This window comes from Heterocephalus glaber, unplaced genomic scaffold (assembly GCF_053883595.1).
Source record: "Heterocephalus glaber isolate CG9 unplaced genomic scaffold, H.glaber_assembly_v1.0 deba00001444, whole genome shotgun sequence".
Lineage (NCBI taxonomy): Eukaryota > Metazoa > Chordata > Mammalia > Rodentia > Bathyergidae > Heterocephalus > Heterocephalus glaber.
The window spans coordinates 137196-158946 of record NW_028258297.1 but is presented as its reverse complement, the minus strand read 5'-3'; the positions used below and the strand labels follow the sequence as shown (position 1 = coordinate 158946).

Here is a 21751-nt window from a genome sequence, read left to right as displayed (position 1 = left end):
CAACCAAGAACATTCTGAAACTTTAAAAAAATCACTCAAAAATTATATTTTCTAATTTATTAACAGAATACAGATAGCCATCTGATTAGCTGATAGCTACCAATATGGACTTCCTGTTATATACACCGAAACTGGATTCACTTAGCACGGAATTTCTTGCAGTACAAAAAATTAAGGTCTTTGCTTTATAATACAACCATCTACAAGGTCTGACCAAAGTATATGGGAATGTTTAGATTTTTAAAATTTGTTACAGTAAATGACACAATGCCATTATGGCAATATAGAGATGTGTGTCTCTTACTATAATTTTTTTTCAAAATCTAAACATTGTATTTAAAAAAATCATGCCTGGCATACCATCCGCCCTTCTGAAGCTGTCTGGATGATCAGGAACTGTGGCCCTTTCTTTTGCATTTTACCCTCTCCTCTCCACAAAGCCCCGAGGTGAACGGTTGTTAATGAAGTGAGACTGCGACCACAATTCTTCCCATTCTGTATTAAACTGCAGCTATCCATTAAAAAATGTGGCAACTGGAAAAGCTCCTCTGTACAGTTTTTCAAAATATTTTCAGCTCAATTTAGTCAAAAAAACCTAAAATGGCTCTATAACATAACGTCCTTTAAATATTTATTAGTGTAAAGATGAGCGTCATTTTCCATCTCTACCACTTGTTCCTTCTGTTATCAGGATCATGGCTCAGCCATCACGATTCCTATCTTTGTAGAGGAAGTCTCCTCTGCTTCCTCTGTAATGGTGGTCTGACCCACGATCGGTGTAACTCTGTTCTCGGCTATAATGTCTACCTGCTGGGTAGGGATGAGAATTCTGTCTGATTTTACGCTGTGATGGTGGTGTACTCTGGTGCCACTGGGAGCTTGAAGACTGGTTATAAGTATGATCGTGTGATTCAACCGATGGAGAAGATCCTGATTGGTCCACATGTGGAGAACCAAATTTCCCACCATATGGCATCTGTGTTAAAAGCATTGTTCATCACTGCTTGTCTTTGATAATTTTCTGGAGACGAGAATGATTTCTGAATTATCTGTGATGATGGTGTCATGTTATCTCCAGTCCTTTCATATCTGCTGCTAGGAGATGTGGAGGTAGGACTTGAATTTCCAACATGATGCTGAGGGTATGATAAACTGACACCCTGTGAGGCATGACTATTTCCTGGTGGAACAGCTCAAAAAGCAGGTCCTCTGTCACTTTAGTTTCAAGGTGGTCCACAAAGAGAGTTTAGTCTGCTTCTGCAGCCGCCACCCCCATCTCAATGTTGACCCCTCCCCACTCAGGCTGAAGGGTCACAGTGACTGCCCAAACTTGAAAACCCTACGTTTTTGTACTCAGGTGCCCTAAAGTAAACATCCATCATGCCAGATTTCGGTCAGCGTGGGAATGAATATGTGTGCCCAGTGCACCTGCGTACAGGTTTAAGGTGGCTTCTCAGTGCGTCTCATGTTAGTTATGGCATTCCTAGTAGTTGATTTATCTTTCAGAGTCAGGGTGGCTGATCTGTGGAGAAGCAAGGAAGTTTTCTTGACCCATGGATGTAACGTAGACGCTACTAGCAGTGTTTGAAGATGGCCCTGAACTATGTCCATTGGTTGATTTCTGCCCTCTAGGGTCCATCAATCTCCCTCTTCAGGAGGTTTGGTGATTCATCAAAGTTATGGGATCTTGTAGAAAGGGTTCTCTCATGTCTTGAATTCTTGTTGGCCTTGAAGGGCCAGGGCCAAAATTTTGGCTGTTTTCTTAGCCCAGTTACCTCTATTTCTGGTCTCTAAACTTTAGTTGTTGAACACCCAGAAGAGATCAGTTACACAGGTATTGCAATGAGAAGAATGAGCTTAACTATTATAATTTGATTTGGATATCAAACACTTTGAAATATAAAGTACAGCCGAAGAACTTATTTTTTATCAGTTATGGTTGTTTCAAAACTTGAATCCCTGTGCGATGTTAACAGACAACAATTATAAAGTTTTATAGAGAAAACATATTTTAGCATGACAATTATATTATCTTTGAAACACATTTAAATGTCTATCTTAGTATAGAATAGGTTTACAATTAATTATCTCTATCTAGTACCCAAAGAAGCTCTCACCTAATTTGTTATCATTTAATAGAATGTCATTGAAGAAGTGTGTGATATTGTCTGGACTGTTCAGTGTCTGAGTATCTCTAAGTGTGGTGACACATATATAACATACATATCACATAAGCTTTTTAAAAAATAAACTATCATTTGATTGGTAGTCTCATGCTGGTTTGACATATACTTTCCATCACAAGTAGCTGGAGCTTAAAAGAAACGCAGATATCTAAGTCTAAGAAAAAGGTTATCATCATAAACAATCTTAGTTTTATATCTTAGAAGACCTGTACACTGGGAAGACGTGAATACATTTAGTATATCACGGGATTAGCAATAACGAATGTCACAGCTATATGGAAACCTTTGTCTCTTAATTTAGTTTTGTACTAAGGGGATCTTTTAATAAGAAAATCTTATTGTTTTACCCATAGAAAACTTACTCTTTGATGATAACCAAGGTAAACATATTACGATAATATGTTTAGCAATGTTTATTGGGATGTATCTCCCATAGGGCTATGGAAACTATTGGAGTCCCATTAGTGGGACTAGATAGAATAAGATGTTTCCAGGCAGCTGCTCCTTTATTTACCAAGGGGAGTCCTATCTGGCAGTTTTTCCAAGCCCAAGGGGTCCTCATTTAATCATCTTAACAAATTCTAGACAACCTATGAGAACCAGATTATAGCAATTAATACATTATTTTTGACCAAGGAAAGACTTCCAAGTTATTGTACATGGACAACTGTATGTATTGGATTCGTAAAGCCAGTCTCAGAATCATTTTAATTAACTGGCAACCTAGGTGGAAGCATGTCCTTAACTCTAATGACACTTATCTAAAAGCCATCTTAAGTTATAGACAAACATCTTAAAAATCTAAAAAGGCAAAAAGAAGAAAAAATTTTTTGAGCTCAAATAAAATAACTGTAAGTATTGTGTCTGGTTATAGATTGGACAGACAGATGGACAAGCACACAGAAGACAATTTGCTTATAAATCAGAGTGCCCTTGGATGTGTTTGGCCAAGTCAAATTATAATAACTCTTTTACAATTTTTAGGTTTGTAGCTATAAATAAGACTAGTTGGAACTTTTTATAGGTCAATTAACAGATCTTTTGGAATAAGAATCAGAAAGAATAAAATGCTTTTACTCTTGTGAAAGCAACTTTTATTGGTTTTTCTATTTTTCTTTTGGGTGCCTTACTTTAGGATTTATTTTTGTCTCCACGAGGGGGAGGCAGTGTACCTGACTGGGGTGCATGTATGTCACAGTATTTAAATAAGATGAAACATCTCTCCCCAGGAGGGGAACTGGACTTTCAGGCACAATTAAAAAGGAATGGGTGAAGAGAAAGCTGAACCTGTTCCAGCCTAAGGGTTGTGAGAAATAGTGAGTTACCTCCCCTCCAGTGACTCTTTTTACTGGGGTGTGATGGCTGGAGGGAAGGTCAGGGCTGAAGAGAAGGACGGAGAGACATGCACCAACCAGAGTTCAGCCACAGGCTGAGTTTCCCTCTATAGCCATGACTACCTGGGGCTCGTCTGTGGAGATGTCAGTCTGGCTAGAGGGAGAAGGCAGAGACTACCTTGGGGCCCTTTAGTCTTGTTGGATCAGCTAGTAAGATGGGCCAGTTTTGGGGGGTCTCTGGCTCAGGGGCTGGCTGACTTCCAGAGGTCACTTCTGCTCAGGGCACAGCTCATGGGGGCTCTTATGGCAGTCTCTCTCTCTCTCTTTTTTTTTTTGGTACCAGGGATTGAACTTGGGTCCTTGTGCTTGGGAGGAAGGTGGCGGCACCATTGAGCTAAACCCCCGGCCCACGGCAGTCTCTCTCAAGGTGGCCTGGCTTTCCACAGCCACAGCAGATGAGTTTAGCCATTGGGCTCTTCTTGCAGCCCCGAGAATCAGACCTATGCTCTGTTTCTTTTAAAGCTGAAATTAAAGTGACTGCTCTCTCTTGGCCTCCATTTTTCCTCTTTTGGCTTCCTCTCGGTCTCAATTATGTATCGAGGAGGCAATCCTCACTGAACTATCAAGTGAGTTATCTGGAGCAAAAACCATCTTTTGTAGCTTTTAAAAAATATCTGCTGATGACTGGTTAATAAATTTCTTTAAGAGTAATCTGTCCTCTATTGAATCAGGAGCTAGGGATGTACGTTCTATCAATATCTTTTGTAAATGATCTAAGAAGGCAGAGGTGTTCTCATCCTTCTCCTGATAAATAGTTAACAACTTAATATAATAGAAGGGCTTAGTTCTCATCGTTTTTAGACCCTCAAGAACACATGTCTGAAAATGTCTCCTATTTCAATTCCCCATCTGGTTGGTAGGCCAGTAGGGGTCTCATACAGGGACTGCTGGGGCTCCAGTAGGAGCTGGCTGTTCCCCTGGCTGTCCATCTTCTGGCCTTTTAAAACTAACAGTACAGGATGAGATTTATCTGCAGATGAACAGCGCCTTGTCTCACCCGCAGGTTCAGTAATAGTAGGTGAGACTTTTTTTAGCGCCCTCTGCTTGTGGTGCCGCCTCCTGGTCCTCCTGCCGCCGCCGCCATCCTTAGTCACTCCCTGCGCAGCTCCGGCCGCCCAACTCCCCGAACTAGCCGCTGATATTTGCAGTTCTTGATGGCCACCGCTGAGTCCTCCTCCTCTCTGGAGAAGAGCTACGAGCTGCCCGATGGCCAGGTGATCACCATTGGCATCGAGCGCTTCCGGTGTCCAGAGGCTCTCTTCCAGCCCTCTTTCCTTGGTATGGAATCTTGTGGCATCCATGAGGCTACCTTCAACTCTATCATGAAGTGTGATGTGGACATCCGCAAGGACCTGTATGCCAACACAGTGCTGTCCAGTGGTACCACCGTGTACCCGGGCATCGCCGACAGGATCCAGAAGGAGAACACAGCCCTGGCGCCCAGCACCATGAAGATCAAGATCATCGTGCCCCCTGAGCGCAAGTATTCCGTGTGGATCGGCGGCTCCATCCTGGCCTCACTGTCTACCTTCCAGCAGATGTGGATCAGCAAGCAGGAGTATGACGAGTCAGGCCCCTCCATTGTGCACCGCAAATGCTTCTAGACGGTCTGAGCAGGTGCCAGGCACCTGCTGCATGAGCTGATTCCGAAGTATAATTTGCCCTGGCAGATGTACACACCTCATGCTAGCCTCACGAAACTGGAATAAGCCTTTGAAAGAAATTTGTCCTTGAAGCTTGTATCTGATATCAGCACTGGATTGTAGAATTTGTTGCTGATTTTGACCTTGTATTCAAGTTAACTGTTACTTTGGTCTATGTTTAATACCCTGTGCATATCTTTGATTCATCCCCTTAGTCTGTGTGGCTCGGTAACTTGTGGAGAAACCCTCGGCTCAGCGACCTGGGTGGCCGAAGCACAGCCATCTGTGCAGGATATTGAGTCAGAGCTGCCTGTTCCAGGTTTTCTTGGGCTGGCAGGAGTTGGTGCACCAGTTGTCGCTTCTGTCCCCTTGCTAGTCTAACAGGGTGGGAAAGTCCGAGCCTTAGGATCCTGTTTCCGTCATCATTGATGTTTTCCCGCCTGAACACAGTGGGTGGTTTACTTGCCTTGAGTTGGAAACAGCTTGCATTTACACCTGTAAATTTATTCATCCTTTTAATTTATGTAAGGTTTTTTGTACTCACCTCTTTAAGATGACAAATTTTGTTTTTCTACTGTGAGAACATTAGGCCCCAGCAACATGTCATTGTGTAAGGAAAAATAAAAGTGCTACAGTACATAAGAAAAAAAAAAAAAAAAAAAATTACCTGTAGTTAGTATCAAAATCCACTAGGTGGCACTCTAACATTATTTTTCCTTAGCGTTTTCCGAGCCAAGCTAGCAAACCATAGTCAAAGCAAGAAACAGGTTAAGCAAGTCTAAATGTAGCATATATAAAACAGGAATATAAGACCTTGGCCACAAAAGTAAAATGTCTTATCAAAGAAATATGATCTTTCCATGTTCTCAACTGAAATTTATCATCGATTTAACAAAAGACAATGCATAAAAGAGAAAGAAAGTGTACAAATTGAAGGCATACACTTTTGATTACCTAAGCGAGTCACAATCCAGAATCCATAAAACAAAACAGATTCTTACCTCCTCCCAATTATCTCTTATCTCGGTGGGACCTCCAAGATGATACCGGGATGATATAGGAGATGAAATAGGACTTCCAAATTATGTAAGGGAAATATTATAATTCCAACCTATTAGATATCTGATGTACTGAGTTCATGTTCTTTAAAATCAAAGAATGAATTCTAGGAACAATGGAGATTAAGAGTAGGAAATATTTATTGAGAGGATAGCTCCTGAGAGGTAGGAGGGGTCCTGAATGGGTAGTTGAGGATTCTACTTTTTAGGGAAAGTTGTATAGAGGAAAAGCCTATGAGTGCAATGTGGGTTAAAGTTATGAATAACCAGTAAGTTTACAGCTGTAGTCATTTAGGTAATAGCAGTCCAATGGGGGGAACAATCACCTAGCAAGTGTGCATGGAAAGAACAAAGACTTCTTCTAGGGAATAACAGATTCAGAGGTCTTGGTCACCCACCAGGGTGACTGATGTCGATCTAGACTTCATTAGGCCAGGTGTTACCACTGATCTTGTCCTTTGGGGAAGTATGTAGGCCTGGTCATTTTGTCTTTATCTTGAGGCCTGGTCTCTAACAGATGTGTCTCTGGCCACAGTTGTAATGTGTTTTTATCTTTTGCACTGACTTTGTCAAGGACCCAGACTTAACTGACTGCCTATAATATTTTTACCTAACTTAGCTATCTATAATAATAGCATACCGGTGGAAGACTGAAAAATATGTTTCCCCCGCCAAGTATTAAGGATCCATTTATCTGTTGAACTAGGCTCCTTTGAACTACGGATATGTTGCATCATCTTGTCACACAGGGCCAAACTGCTCCCTAGTTCATGAGTCTGCCATGGTTACAGCTCAAAAAGGAGCAGACCATGAATCTCCACAGAGTGGCTCCTTGGAAGAATAATTATCAGTGAAGACCTTGGCCTTGCGACGGAGGGAATGAGGACATACATGAGTCGCCATCACCCTAGGGGTACCGGAAGTGAGAAAGTCACCTCAGCAGGAATCAGTTAAACCTAGGAGCCCGTAGGACTTGTTGGGGTGGGGGTGGGGATGGGGGTTGGGTGGCCATGCTGATTGGCCAGGAAGCCACGGAGCTCTGTGAGGTCACAGCGTAGGTCTGGCTGGAGCGGGACTATGGTGGAGATGGTGCCAAGCGCCGTTCTGCTGATATTGGCTGTGTCTGCGACCGCCAAAGATGACGGCACTTGTGAGTAAGTGTCAGGGGACCTTGATGGGGAGGGTGTTTTCTGAACAGCAGGTCCCACCCAGACTCCCTCTGTCCAGGGGTAGGGACCCGAAGATTAAGCCTTAGCAGTCTCTGGATCCTATAGCTCCTGCGACCCACATACCCAGCACAGGCTCTTCCTGCTCTCAGAACCACCAGCCCAGAGCTTGTTGGTTCCCACTTGTCTACGGTCCCCTGAAAGGGACTCCTCAGCTCCTGGATCTGTGTCCCCCACTTCCCTGGTGACTGACTGTCCCACTTCTCAGACACTGACAGACAGCTCCCACGGGTAGCTGAGATGTCTCACTCTAGCCTAACTTCAAAGGCCTCTCTAGCACCTCCACTCACCTGTAGGTACTCTCACCCCCAAGGGACCCTGTATGCCAGCAAGCATCAAACTACTGGCCCCTGCTTGCGGCACAGGGGTCAGAACTTCCATCTCTGGACCCTCACTGCTCCCACCGTGCCCCATGCCTATGGACTGCTGCACTGCTTGCAGCTACGCTTTCCTCCTGTCGCCAAGACCCCCTTCACCACCTGCCTCTGTCCAGGCTCTCTCACCCAAGATTGGCTCTGAAGACACCAGGTCATGGCATCCCTTTACTTTCAGTCCCTCAACCTCGGCTCTAGCCTTCCGCTCTGCCCGCAGCCCCCCTACTTCCAGGGCTTGTACAACCTGTTTCTGCAGAACTCCCCAAACCATTTCCTGGAGCTTCTGGCTTCCTGCACACCCCAGGCTGCCTCGTCCTAACTTCACAGCTATTTTGCACCTTTCCCAACCCCATATTCCGGCCTCCTCCAGGCATGGAGATAAGGATGGGCTTGGTCTAAGTCTGGTCTCTCCTCAGTGGCCCCTGTGGGTTGCGGTTCAGGCAGAACCCACATGGGGGTGTCCGACTCATCGGAGGGCAGACAGCACAGCTCGGGGCCTGGCCCTGGATGGTGAGCCTCCAGATCTTCAGGGCCCACACCAACCGCAGGTACCATGTGTGTGGTGGCGTCCTGCTGAATTCGCACTGGGTGCTGACAGCGGCTCACTGCTTCGACAGCAAAAAGTATGTGTGGGAACGTGCACGGGGGGCGGGGGGGATGTCCCTAGAACTTCTGTCCAACCAGTCTGGGAGAATGACTTTTGTGCCCACAGAAAAGTCTATGACTGGAGACTGGTTTTTGGAGCACAGGAAATTGAATATGGAAACAATGAGCCAGTGAGGGCACCTGTGCAGGAGAGATATGTGGAGAAAATCATCATCCATGAAAAATACAGCAGTGTGAATCAAGGGAATGACATTGCTCTCTTGAAGATCACCCCTGCTCTTTCATGTGGACAGTTCATTGGGCCAGGCTGCCTGCCCACTTTTAAGGCAGGCCCTCCCCAAATTCCCCAGACCTGCTATGTGGCTGGCTGGGGGTACATAAAGGAGAATGGTGAGTACAGGAGGGGTTCTGAGCAGGGCATCGCTGGGCATTCAAGAGGGGAGGGCCCTGAGGGAGGGTCCCCAAGGTTACACCCACCAGTACATTCACTGTCTAGCCGGTCTGTGAGAATGACCTTTGTGCCCACAGAAAATTCTGACTGGATTCTGGTTTTTGGTGCACAGAAAACTGAATACAGGAGTAAGCCAGTGAGGTACAGGGTTCGTGTGTGATGACTGGCTGAGCAATTTTCAGTTCTCATCAACGCACCACAAATACACCCCGGCACAGTGCCCTTGCATAACTGAAGAAACAAGAGAAGCTGAGTCCCCTGTCCATGGTCACGGCATTTGGTGAATTAGTGGCTTTCTAAGGGAAGGCTGAACACAGGTGCAAATAGAACCTTGGCAGTTTTCTGAATGAGGTCAACGCTGTGTCTGATTCTGGCATCTGGAGCTCTGGAAAATTGGAAATACCCTGAAAAGCATTTGAGGTACTTTAGTTGTGTTTCTGTGGCAGTGGGCTAGTTTTTCTGATCTGTAAATGGAAGGGTCAGATCAGATGGACTCTTTAACAGGTAAAGAATGTCCAGTTGAATATCCTGGCCTCTGAGAGTCCAGGGCAGTCTTTATCCAGCAGCAGCAGCAGGCACCTGGGCTCCCCATCCTTGGGCAGTCAGAGCACCAACCTCCACCCTTTCCATCGGAGTTACCTGGAGTTTTCTGTGTAGCCTGGGAGAGAAGCAGGTGTGGGTGTGGTTTTCTGCAGTTCATAGCTATTCCAGTATTTTAGGCCCCTCCGAGCTGTCTAATAGTTCCCTTCCCATTCAAGATGAGAGCTGTCTGCTGCCTCCCTGTACCTTTCTGTCCTTGACAAAGCTGCCTGCCTAGATGTCTCACCCACTCAATACTATAGGCCCATTTGGCACCGGATGGGCAGTGAATAGGGGACTCTTTTCCACAGCAGAGCAGCTTATGGAGGGTCCAGGGAGTGGCCCACTGTCACACTGACACCACAGTCACTGTCTGAGTCCCAGACACCCTCCCCACATACTGGAAGTCTAGAGGCACTGTTTATTCCCGAAGCAACAGGTCACTCCCTTAGGTGGCAGAAATGGACAGCAAAGGTTTGTAAGTTGGAACTTGGTCTCTGCACATGACTGATGTTTTCAGCTTCCCAGAGGTGGTTGTGTGAATTTTCATCCAGTCACACTAGGGGTATGAAAATGTGACTGAAATTAACTTAGTTATCTTTCTCTTCTCTTTCTTTCATAACAAAAAATTTAGGCTTCCTAATTCAAGGCAATTCAGTCCTTTGGAATTTAAAATTCAGTCTTTTTTATAATAGAAAACTAATAATTTTGGGACTATTCCCTTTACTCACATTCCTCTTTCCCAGGGAGGTTGATGTAGTTCCCAAGAGGTTTGTCACATGTCCTGTCCTTCAGGGATGGTGGTCTCATCCCAGCTACCTTTGTTCCCTTTAGCTTTTGCTGACACATGACTACTGGTCCCTGGCCTGGGGTTCCTACCCCCATCCCAGGTGCGGATGCCTGTGGCTCTGCCCTGGCACCCAAAGTGAGGACAACGTTACTCTTGCCCCACCTCCTATCTACTCTCTGATAATGTTCACAGCTCAGGGTTCTTGTGGTTCACGGGAGGCTGATCTCAGGATGTCTACTCCAAACCATCTTGTGCTCAGGAGGGTTGTAGGTTTCCAGTTACATTTTGGATGTTCCGGAGTCCCCATGGAAATGTAATGGGCAATCTCTCATCCTTTTTTATTTTTTGTCTTGTTTTGTTTTTACAAACACACTCCCCACCCCTAAGCCCAAGTCTTTGAGAAAGGTGCCAGGCTCCAAACTCTGTGACTTGCTCAAACTTTCTGTGTTCTGCCTCCTGGTTCAACTCATCTGCTCTGGGACTGGAAGAGCTGCCCCAGAGTGTGTCTTCATTCCCTTGAATTTTGAATTCTTGTAAGCTTTTTGCATCTGTAACTTAAAGCCAAGGGGCCAGGATTAAGAAAATCCATCTTCTGGTTTCAGGTTTCAGGACACCTGGTTCTTTTACAATGAGGCCCATAGCTTTCATGCCTATGGGTCCTGCCATAGATTTTAGAAGTCATTTTAATGGTGAACAAGCCAAAAATTATTGTCATCGTTATCTCAGTATTGCCACTGTCCCAAAGGCAGGGCACATTCAAAACTCCCATGCTGCCTGGATTGGAAAAATGCCTGGCAAACATGCATTCAGCAGTCACGTACTGAATGCCAGCTGCATACTCAGCCCTGCACATGTGGCTCTTTGCTTCTCCTACCTTATCATCAGGCCTATATGCCTGTGCTACCCAGGTCTGCCCTACATCAGGCTGCTCCCACCCATGCTGCAGACATCTAGACCTATCCATCAGGGTTCAGGTGCTGTGTGGGAGGGGACCCTGCTGTCTGCACTTGAGGAAGAGGCACAGCTGCACTGGTTTGGGGGCTGTTTGAGCCACATGTAAGCTGATTGTGTGAGCTGTAGCATAGCTGGCCTTTCCTAACCTCAAGGTCGTGATGGAGTCTGGGACTGTGAAGGAGATCCCGACTCAGTGCTCCTTTTCCTAAAGTCTCCTCAGAGCAGATCTGAAGCACTTGGGGACAGGCTAATCAGTCCTGCTTCAGAGGATCCTGTCTACAACTGAAGAGGAGCCCTGACAAAGGAGAAAAAGCAGGGAGGGGGATTTCTTGCCAGATTGTGGGGAATGGAAGATGTGTCTCAGATTTGGGTCTGGAGAGGGGTGATCTTGGCCAGGTCTCAGCCCCCTGCACCCCCACTGTGGCTGGATGATGCTCCAGCTCCAGATCCAAAGTGAGAACAACAGGACCATATAGATCAAATGAGTATTGGCTACAACTAACCTCTGTCAGCCCTATCTACCTTAAGTACCCATGCTCACACACCCTGCCCCTCATCCTGGTGACAGGTCTCCAGCTCCACCCACTCTCCTCTCTCATTGTGCAGGAGTATATGAGGACAGGTGGGACTCTGGCTGAGAGATCTGGGTTCAACCAGAGCATTAGAGGATGGGAATTTGGTGGAGGGAAGAGGCAGGGCTTCCTTCTGTGTCTTCCTTGATCACTGACCACTGTGTGGCCTGGCTACAGCCCCTAGGCCATCGCCTGTGCTGCTGGAGGCCCGTGTGAAGCTTATTGACCTTGACCTGTGTAACTCGACCCAGTGGTACAATGGGAGGGTCATGTCAACCAATGTGTGCGCCGGCTATCCAGAAGGCAAGATCGACACCTGCCAGGTAACCCTCCTTCTGGTGCCAGACCCCTGGGTCCCTTCAGGGCACGCCAGACCCTTATTTTTGGACCCTAAGCTTCACTGTCTCCACTTCCTGCCAAAGGCTCTAGTGACTCCTTCCCTGGTCCCTTCTCCCAGCATCAGTAGTTACATTGAGGACTTGGAGGTGACTCCTATCAGCTACCCCCACAGACAACTGTCACCACACTTAGCACAAAGGATGCATCGCCCGAACCTGGTCCCTGGAGAGAATGTCTATCTCCCCTCCCCAGAACACAAAGCACCCAGAGTCACACAAGCTCCTGTGTTGCAGGCACCAGCCGCACGCGCACCCCCTCACGGCAGGGAACCCACGCTAGCCACCTCCCTCTCCCACCTCACTGGAGGCTGCGGCACCAGCTCAAGCTTGACCACAGCCATCTATTTTCTGGCATCAGGAAACCACATAGCTGCAGCAATTGTCCTCTTAGAGCCCATGACCCCCAGGCAGGGAGAGTGGCTCAGGGCAAGTGACTGCTCTGTCCTTTGGGCAGGGGGACAGCGGCGGGCCTCTCATGTGCAGAGACAACGCGAACAGCCCCTTCGTGGTCGTGGGGATCACGAGTTGGGGGGTAGGCTGTGCCCGTGCCAAGCGCCCTGGAATCTACACAGCGACTTGGGACTATCTGGAGTGGATTGCTTCCAAGACTGGTCCTAGTGTCCTGCATGCGATTCAGCCAGCTACCCCTCCCCCTCCCCCCTCTCGGCCAAGGCCCCCAGCCCGGCCCACCTCTTCCCGCCCCCCCGCTGCAAACCCTCCTTGGTATTTCCAAAGCCCTGCTCGCCCTCCTCCTCCTCCTCCTCCTCCTCCTCCTCCTCCTCGACCCCTTCAACCTTTCGCACCTCAGCCCCAACCGCCTACAGCCCAGGGCCCACCCCGACCCTCCCCCTCTCCTCCCCCCTCGCCTCCTTCTCCCCCTCCTCCGCCATCGCCCACCAGACCGACCCAAGGACTCTCTTTTGCCCAGCGCCTCCAGCAGCTCATTGAGGCTCTGAAGGGATGCGCCGTTCTGGCCCAAAGAGCTCTTACGGCATGGAGATACCAGAGCTCCCAGAACCCATCTCTTTCTGATCTGAAATTATTCTCAACAGACTAGTGAACAGTTCATCTGAAATAAATAAATGGATGTATTTACAAATATATCTATCTATATACACATGAGGAAACGCTTTTTGGCCTTCTATCTGCCCACCTCTACTCAACCCAAGCCTTCCTCCATCAAATCTATTCCCTCTAAGGGGATGGAATGTATGAGTTGCTCAGACATTTGTGTAAATTGTGGTTTTTAAAATCTTAATTTTTTTTTTTTTTTGGGGTGCTGGGATCAAACTCAGGACCTGGCGCTTGTGAGGCAGGCGAGGTGCTAAATCTTAAATTTTAAGACTGGAATAAAGTGACCTGGGACCATAGGCTTGGTATGATCTGTGTTTCACACTTAGTGAAATGGACAGGACTTAGCAATGAGGGGCTGACTTTGCATAAATAAATCAGAACAGTGGCTGTGTGGCAGGGAAAGACTGCCTGGGAAAAAAGGGGTGAGGGTCAAAGTCTACTACTAGGAAGCCTTGTTCTATAGGTGCCATTTAAAGACATCCACAAAGAAGCTTTTGTATGGAAGGTTGGATTCCCCAGCATAGCTACTGGGCAGTCAACACAACAAACCTCCGTACCAGACACAGTTTTACTTGTGCTTTAATGGTGGCTGGCCAATTGAACACTGCCAGTCCAAGTTCATTACTGACCTGTGGCTAACCCTATTAGTTTCTGGACTCAGGGAAATTTAAAAATGATTTGTTAAAGCTTTGCAGCAGTGTGAGTGTGTGTATGTAGGGGTACCTTTTGGAGCGCCTTTTTGAATGAGTTTTGAATGACTTCCATAACATTATTTAAGATCTTCCATTGCAAGGAACAGAAACCATAAAAGTGCCAAGGATACAAAGATGCTACACAGAACCAATAGGAAAGGCCAGAAACAGACCTAGGAATGATGAGGAGCTTGGTGAAGCATGACCATAGTCTGAAGTTTTTGCAGAGAGCCTGAGATGTTCAGTTTGGCCCACACTGCCCAAGTAGGGCTAGGCCCAGCCAGAAGTACTTACAGTTGCTTGCAAAATCCTGGTAGAGAAATCCTAATGGGCTCCATCAACTGGCCACTCCGGTTAAGGTTGTAAATCAGACTCAGCTGAGAAAGCCCAAGGGACCAATAATTTCCTGACTGGCTTGGAAATGGGAAGATGAGGCAGCCATGAGCCTTCATGTTTGGGATTCTTCTGTCTGCTTGGGTTCAGACAAGGCCCCCATTCTACCCCTCATCAGCTCTGTGTCCTTGGAAAGATGTGCCGGAAGGATGTGTGACCATGAAATAAGGACAAGGGGGACACATTTGGAGCAGGGCTTGACACACTGTAAATGCTTGTGAGTGTGGGTGTCACATGGGAGCCCACTGGTGAGAAGCTGCCAGTGAATAAGCCATGGTCATCACAGGAGCAATCAGCACCACTAATCTTCCCATGAACGCTCTGAAATACTTTGGTTTGGTCACATGGGAAGGCTTGCATATGGGTTTGAGAGCCCCTAGCTCTGCAGCATAGCAACATTTGATAGAAATCAAATTCTCTCTGCCTTGGCTAAAAAGCTGGCATGATTGAATGTGAACTTGGCAATTTTGTTGGCTTTTGGGATATCTCCCAGACACAGTCTCCTCTCCTCTCCTTCCCTCCTCCCTCCTGTCCTCTCTCCTCTCTCTGCCCCTTCTCCTTCTCCTTTTTCCTCTCTCCCTCTGCTGGGGACTGAAGCCAGAGTCTCATGTATCCCAAGCTAGCTGAGTTACTTTCAGTCCCCAGCTCCTTTAGGCCAAATTCTATAATCTCCCTGGTGCCAGGCTCTTAGTCATCTTCTAACTGCTAAGCAAGCACAATACATGTTACAGTCCACGTGACCTAAAAAGCAGGGGTCATGACTATTTTCTCTCAGTAATGTTTTGAGTGTTTTAATCTTAATTTGTTAGAATTAATCTTAAGTGTTTTATATATATATATACATATATATATTTTTTTTTGTACCGGGTATCGATCTCGGGTCCTTATGCTTGCAAGGCAAGTGGCAGAACCACGGAGCTAAATCCCTGGCCCAAGTGTTTTATATTTTGATACTCAATTTGCCCTTTGCTAGCGTACAGAAACGTAGTTGATTTTTGTATATTCATCATACATCCTTTTGTTTTGAGAATGGGCCTCTCATGTTGCCCAAGTTGGTCTTGAACCCTTGGGCCCAGGCTGAAACCACAGGGGTGTGCCACCACATCCGGCTCAAGAAAGTGCTCTTTAAAAAAAACCGACTACTAACCAGCTAATCATTTTGAGAGTCATTTATGGGGTAGTATGTATCAGTAATTTATTCTTTTTTTTTTTTTTTGGTACCAGGGATCAAACTTGGGTTCTTGTACTTGTGCAACAGGCGGCGAAACCACTGAGCTAAATCCCTGGCAGTAATTTATTCCTTTATTTATTGCCAAATACTTTATTATATATCACAATTTATTTTTTTATTTATATTGGGTTGCTTTCAGCTTAGACTATAACAAATAAAGCAGCTATGAATATTCATATTCATAAGCCTTTTATATTTTTGCTTAACAAAATATGCACATATTTTCATATTCCTTGGCTAAGTGTCTATGTGAAGAATAGCTAGATCATACAGTAAGTGTATGTTAAGCAAGTTTTAAAAAACTGCCAAAATATTTCTTCAAAGTAGTTGCAATATTTTGCATTACTACAGTTCTATCTTTCTACATCCTACACAGCACTTGGTCTAGTTAGTCTTTTTAATTTTAGTCATTATGATAGCTATATGGAAATATTTCATTGTGATTTTAATTTCCATTTACCTAATGGCTGGTGATGGTAACCTCGTTTTCATGTGCTTATTGTCATCCAAATATCTTCTTTGGTGAAGTTTCTCTTCAAATCTTTTGCCTATTTATAAATTTTTGATATATTTTTATAGTTCTGATAGTTCTCTTTATGTGCTGAGTGTGCCATTTATCAGTAACACGCATCTGTAAAATATTTCTTCCCTGTTAGAAGTTTTTCTTTTAATTCTCAGGGTTCCCCCCGCGCAGATCTGGGATTGAACTCAGGACTTTGTGCTTGTGAAGCAGGTGTGGTGCCGCTGAGCTAAATCCCTGGCCCCTCTCTTTTAATTCTCTAAACAGTGTGTGTGCGTGTGTGTGTGTGCATGTGTGTTGTGTGCACATGTGTGTGTGTACACCACTGGGAATTGAATCTAGGCCCTTGTGATTTCTAGACAAGCAGTCTACCACTGAGCCACTGCCCAATAGTGCTGTAGGCTTGTGACCATGCCTTTCACACATGAGCTTTAGGGGACATTCTAGATCCAAACTATAGCAGGTACTAAACAGAAACCATGGGCTCAAAGGTATAATGATTGAAATGAACTCACTAGAGGAGTTCAAGAGCAGACTTGAACAGACAGAAGAAAGAACTGATGAATCTGAAGGGAAAATAATTGGAAAAATTCAGTCCGAGGAATAGAAAGAAAAGAGAATTAGAAGAAAACTGAACCAAGCTTGAGGAAACTATGGAGACCATCTAACATAATAAGATATAAATTATAGGAGTTTCAGGAGAGAGAGAGAGAGAGAGAGAGAGAGAGAGAGAGAGCGGAAGGAGGAGGAGGAAGAGGAGAAGAGAAAAAATGGAAAGAAAACATATTTGAAGAATCTATGGCCCCTAAACTTCTCAAACTTCCCAAATTAGAGGAAGGATAAGAATACACACATCCAAGAATTCCAAAGAACTCAAAGCAGGATAAATTCAAAGAGACCCACATTAAAATCAAACTCTCTTGCCGCTGCCTGCCTTGCAAGCCCAAGGTCCTGAGCTCGATCCCTGATACCAAAAAAACTCAACTAACCAACCAAACAAAAAAGCTCTCAAAACACAAGAGTAAATTTTTTTTTTTGGTACTGGGGATTGAACTCAGGACCTTGGGCTTGTGAGGCAGACGTGGTGCCACTGAGCTAAATCCCCAGCCCAAGAGGAGTAAATTTTGACAGCAGCAAAAGAAAAGCAACTTATATAAAAACAATTTCAATAAGAGTAACAGCTGATTTCCCATTAGAAGGAATGAAGACATAAGGTAGTGGTATGGCACATTTAAAATTCTAAAGAAAAACAATTTTATCTATAGATCAGGAATTCTACATCCAGCCAAGTATGCTTCAAGAATGAAGGAGAAATTAAAACTTTTGCAGATTACAAAAAATGTGAGAGAGTTCTTTACCAGTAGACCTGTCCTAGAAGAAGCTGAGGGGAATTCTTTAAATTGAAATAGAAGAAAACAAAAGAATAACTTGGAACCATAAGAAAAAATAAATACTGGTAAGGGTAACTATATAGCTACAAACAAAAGCAAGTATTTTTCTACTTCTGATATAGTTTATAGTTTCTGTCCTTTCCTATATAACTTAATAGGCAAATACATAGAATAGTAATTTTAAATCCATGTTACAGGCACTCAAAGTATAAAAAGGTAATCTGTGATAATAATATAAAGGGAGAAGGACAGATATGAATAGTAGCAGTACTGATATACTATCAAAAATAAATTAGGGCCGGGGATTTAGCTTAGTGGTTTCTCTGCCTGCTGCAGAAGCACAAGGACCCGAGTTCGATCCCCGGTACCAATAAATAAATAAATAAATATTACATAAATTAGCTTGCAATGAATTTAAGATATAATTGTAATTCTCAACATAACACTGAGAAAATTACTAAAAACATATGGGAAAAGCAAGCATATTCCTGTAATCCTAGGACTCTCAGAGGCTCAGGCAGGAGGGTCATAAATTTGAGACCAGTATGGGCAATTAAGTTATTTAGCAATACCCTGTCTCAATAGCAGCAGCAGCAACAGCAGCAACAACAACAACAGGACTAGGGATGTAGCTCAGTGAGATGGTCCTGGGTTCAATTTCCAGTACTACACCCCTCATAAAACTTGAATACCAGCACAAACTAATAACAGACATATATAGGACATTCCACTCAGCAAGAGCAGAATACTTATTCTTCCTAAGTGTATCTAGAACAATTCCCAGGACCAACTGTATGTTAGGTCACAAAGCAAGTCTTAATAAATTTAAGGAATGAAATCATGTAAAGTATCTTTTTTGAATACAGGAGAATAGAATTACAAATCAGGGACAGAAGAACTGAAAAATCTACTTGTATGTGTAAGTTAATGGATTTTTTTTGTGGCACTGGGGATCAAACCCAGGAGTGTTTTATCACTGAGCTATATCCTCAGCTTCTTTCCCCTTTTAAAATTTTGAGACAGGGTCTCACTACAGTGTTCAAGCTGGCTGCAAACTTGTGATCATCCTGCCTCAGCCACTCACGTAGCTGGGATTATGGACATGCAACACCACACCTCGCTTAACAATGCATTCTTAAACAACCAGTGGGTTAAATCACAGGGGAAATTAGACAATGCCTTAAGGTGAACTAAGAGAGAAATACAACATATTAAACTATGGGATGTAGCAAAGCAGAACACTGAGAATAAAATTTATAACTGTAAATGCTTATATTAAAAAATAAAAAATATGAAATCTATAATCTATTTGTATGACCTGTATGCCTGAAATGAAAAATCTAGAAAAAAAGAGCAAACTAAACCTAAAGCTAGCATAAGAAAGGAAATAATGATTAGAGTCAAAATACAGAAACGAGAAAAATAATAGCTACCAAAATCAGAAGGAGGTTCTTTGAAAAGAGCAACAAAAGTAACAAACCTTTAGCTAGAATGACTAAGAGTAAAAGAATGAAGACTCAAATTGCCAAAATAAAAAATAAGAATAAAGATATTAGTACCAATTTTATAGAGGCAAAGAGGACTATGAGAATATTATGAACAATTGCATGCCAACAGATGAGATAACCTAGGTGAGATGGACAATTTCCTAGAACACACAAGGTACCATAACTGACTCAAAAACAGAGAGAAAGTCAGAATAGATTTTTCTAGAAGAGATTGAATCAGTAATCAAATACCTCCCCGAAAGAAAGGCCTAGACCAGATGGCGTCATTTGTGAAATCTATCAAACATTTAAAGAATTGACTCCAATCCTTCTAAAATGCTTGCATAAAAACAAGAGGAAGAAATAGTTCCTAACTCTATGAGGTCAGCATCATTTTGATAACTATAGGCCAATATTCCTTATGAATATAAATGTGAAAATTCTCAACAAAATACTTGCAAATCAGATTCAGCACATCATCAAACTCAGCAGCAGAATAAGAGAAACTAGGAAACACAGTATACAATTGTCACTTGAAACATGAACCCTTTTCCACACCTATCAGGAAGAAGGACCTGTAGTTGTACTCACATAGGACCACTATACAGACCCTTGCTTTTGCCCAAGGCTATATAAATTCTCTTACTCCGAAGTTAACTGGACCATCCTAACTTCCCAGAGAACATCATTTTAATCCACTGTATTGACAACTGCATGTGAATTGGGCCCCGGGAGCTAAGTACTCTGGATATCTTGATAGGATGCATGCACTCCAGAGGATGGAAGATAAGCCCTAAAAATATTTTGGAGCCTGCCACATTGGTAAAACTAGAAGTTTATTGGTTTGGGTTATCTAGGTGCATGGGTTCCAAAAGTGGACCGCTGCCTACTGGGGGATGACACTGAAAGATAGTGGGTGGAAAGGGGAAAGTCAATAGGTAGAGTTTCAGGCAATGCAAGAGGCTGCACACATTGTGTAGAAGGAAGTGTCCTGACATTGGGGAATTTGTAGATTTATAGGCTTAGTCTGAGAGGAGCAAGATCCAAGTGATCAGGTATAAGTAAGTCTTTAGGACCATAAACATATACAATTATTGTTAATTGAAAAATAAACAGAAAGTCTTCAGGAGAGACATGAAGATGAACCTGTGGGAGTGAACATAAGGGCAGAGAATCATTGTTTTGTAGACTGTCACTGGAGTACGTCACTGCAAAAGAGGCACTGAGGAACACAGTAGACAGGTGGTGCTGACTAGTAGATGCCAGTTAGCCTCTGTGCTTGGCCATCCCAGTGCTCACTCAGGGGCTCAGGAGCAAGGGTGGTTACAATGGCAGAGTTGGAGACTGTATATGGGCCTCAAGGCTGACTGACTAATGCCACTGCATGTTTAGTAGAGATCAGTCCTGAACTCTGATGTCTAGTATCTTTTGAAGAGACCAGTGAGATATTTAGTGGCAAGTTGATTGCATTGATTTATCCCATCCCAGAAAGCATGTTTCATGCTTTGAGTGAAAACAATGTATTAAGAGTGTGTTCTGGGCTGGGGATTTAGCTTAGAGGTTCCACCGCCTGGCTCGCAAGCACAAGGACCCAAGTTTGATCCTCGGTACCAAAACAAAACAAAACAAAACAAAACAAAACAAAACAAAACACAAAAAAGAGTGTGTTCCAGGGGGCCAGGGATTTAGCTCAGTGGTTCCAGTGCCTGCCTTGCAAACCCAAGGTCCCGAGTTCAATCCCTGGTACCAAAAGAAAAAAAAAAAAAAAAAAAAAGAGTTGTTCTGGCTGTGGGCTTGCCTTTTCTGCTTGGAGTACCTTATCAGCATGACTCAGTCTCCAGGTCCACCCAACTTTTTTCTATTGATAAAGGATCTTGCAAAAGATCACCTCAGCCCTTTACTGCCTAGAAGTGCAGTGGTGGCACATGCCTATTGCTCCCTCTAAATACTACATGATCCAGAAGCGACTGCTCCAGAAGAGCAATAAGGCCCTCTTAAAGACCCAGTTAAGTTGTCAGTTTGGAGGTGACACCCTATTGGGATGAGGGCCCTTCAGGATGTGGTATACAACTCAACTGTCAATATATAGTTCTGTGTCCCATGTCCAGGAGTGGATATAAGAGTGCCTTGCTCAGTGACACACTTGGGGAATTTGTTTCCTGTCTGCAACTGTATGCTCTGTGAATGGATGTGTTGGTGGGGTAGAGGTTTTCCATTAAGTGACACAGTTAAGTTTCACAAAACATAAAGCCATGAGTGTTCCTCAATTCTCCATGTGCAAGTAAACTGGCAAGCAAAGTGAAGAATTAGCATTCTGAAAAGAGGTAATTTTCCTTGATCAGAATTAGAAAGAAAGGATTTTGCTGTATAATAGAAACTGGGAGGAATGCATTTGGGACTGTTGCCAATCAGTTGAGGGTTCTTTTGGTCGATTCAGCAAAGTACAGCTCTGCTATCACCAACTAATGCTGGACATCATAGGTCAGCATTGCCCGGTGTGCTCTCTCTTACTGCTGACCACTGCCATTTGATGCTGGCTTGTGCTGGATGCCACTGAGTGACTGCTGGGTGCAGGTCTCTGGAACTCTTCAGGACTAGCAGCCCCTAGTGTTTATGGCTCTTTTTTAAAGCAACTACTCTGTCCACACTACTCAGGGTTAGAGTGCCAAGTAGATTTACAGGAGCTTCCTAGCTCATACTACCAAGATAATTCATGAGCAGATTTTAACAGG

At 44.3% G+C, this 21751-nt stretch overlaps 2 protein-coding genes and 1 pseudogene across 2 annotated transcripts; 2 read left to right on the top strand and 1 right to left on the bottom strand.

The window, feature by feature from the left end:
* The first annotated feature begins 875 nt into the window (after positions 1 to 875).
* On the top strand, positions 876 to 5405 carry LOC101721693 (actin, cytoplasmic 1). The gene has a single exon (XM_021258705.2). The coding sequence runs from the start codon at positions 4735 to 4737 to the stop codon at positions 5182 to 5184; it is 450 nt and encodes a 149-aa protein (XP_021114364.1). The 5' UTR covers positions 876 to 4734; the 3' UTR covers positions 5185 to 5405.
* LOC147827428 (RNA-binding protein 7 pseudogene) lies at positions 912 to 1276 on the bottom strand (annotated as a pseudogene).
* Positions 5406 to 7291: 1886 nt separating the features above from the next.
* Positions 7292 to 16856, top strand: Acr (acrosin). The gene is given in 7 exon segments (XM_004845893.3): positions 7292 to 7335; positions 7337 to 7435; positions 8298 to 8504; positions 8594 to 8877; positions 12011 to 12156; positions 12686 to 13187; positions 13190 to 16856. Coding segments are annotated over 7 exon segments (1356 nt in total). The 3' UTR covers positions 13264 to 16856.
* The last annotated feature ends 4895 nt before the right edge of the window (positions 16857 to 21751 follow it).

Excerpts from the sequence above, each read along its gene's own strand:
- LOC101721693 (XM_021258705.2), top strand. The coding sequence starts at position 4,735 with ATGGCCACCGCTGAGTCCTCCTCCTCTCTGGAGAAGAGCTACGAGCTG.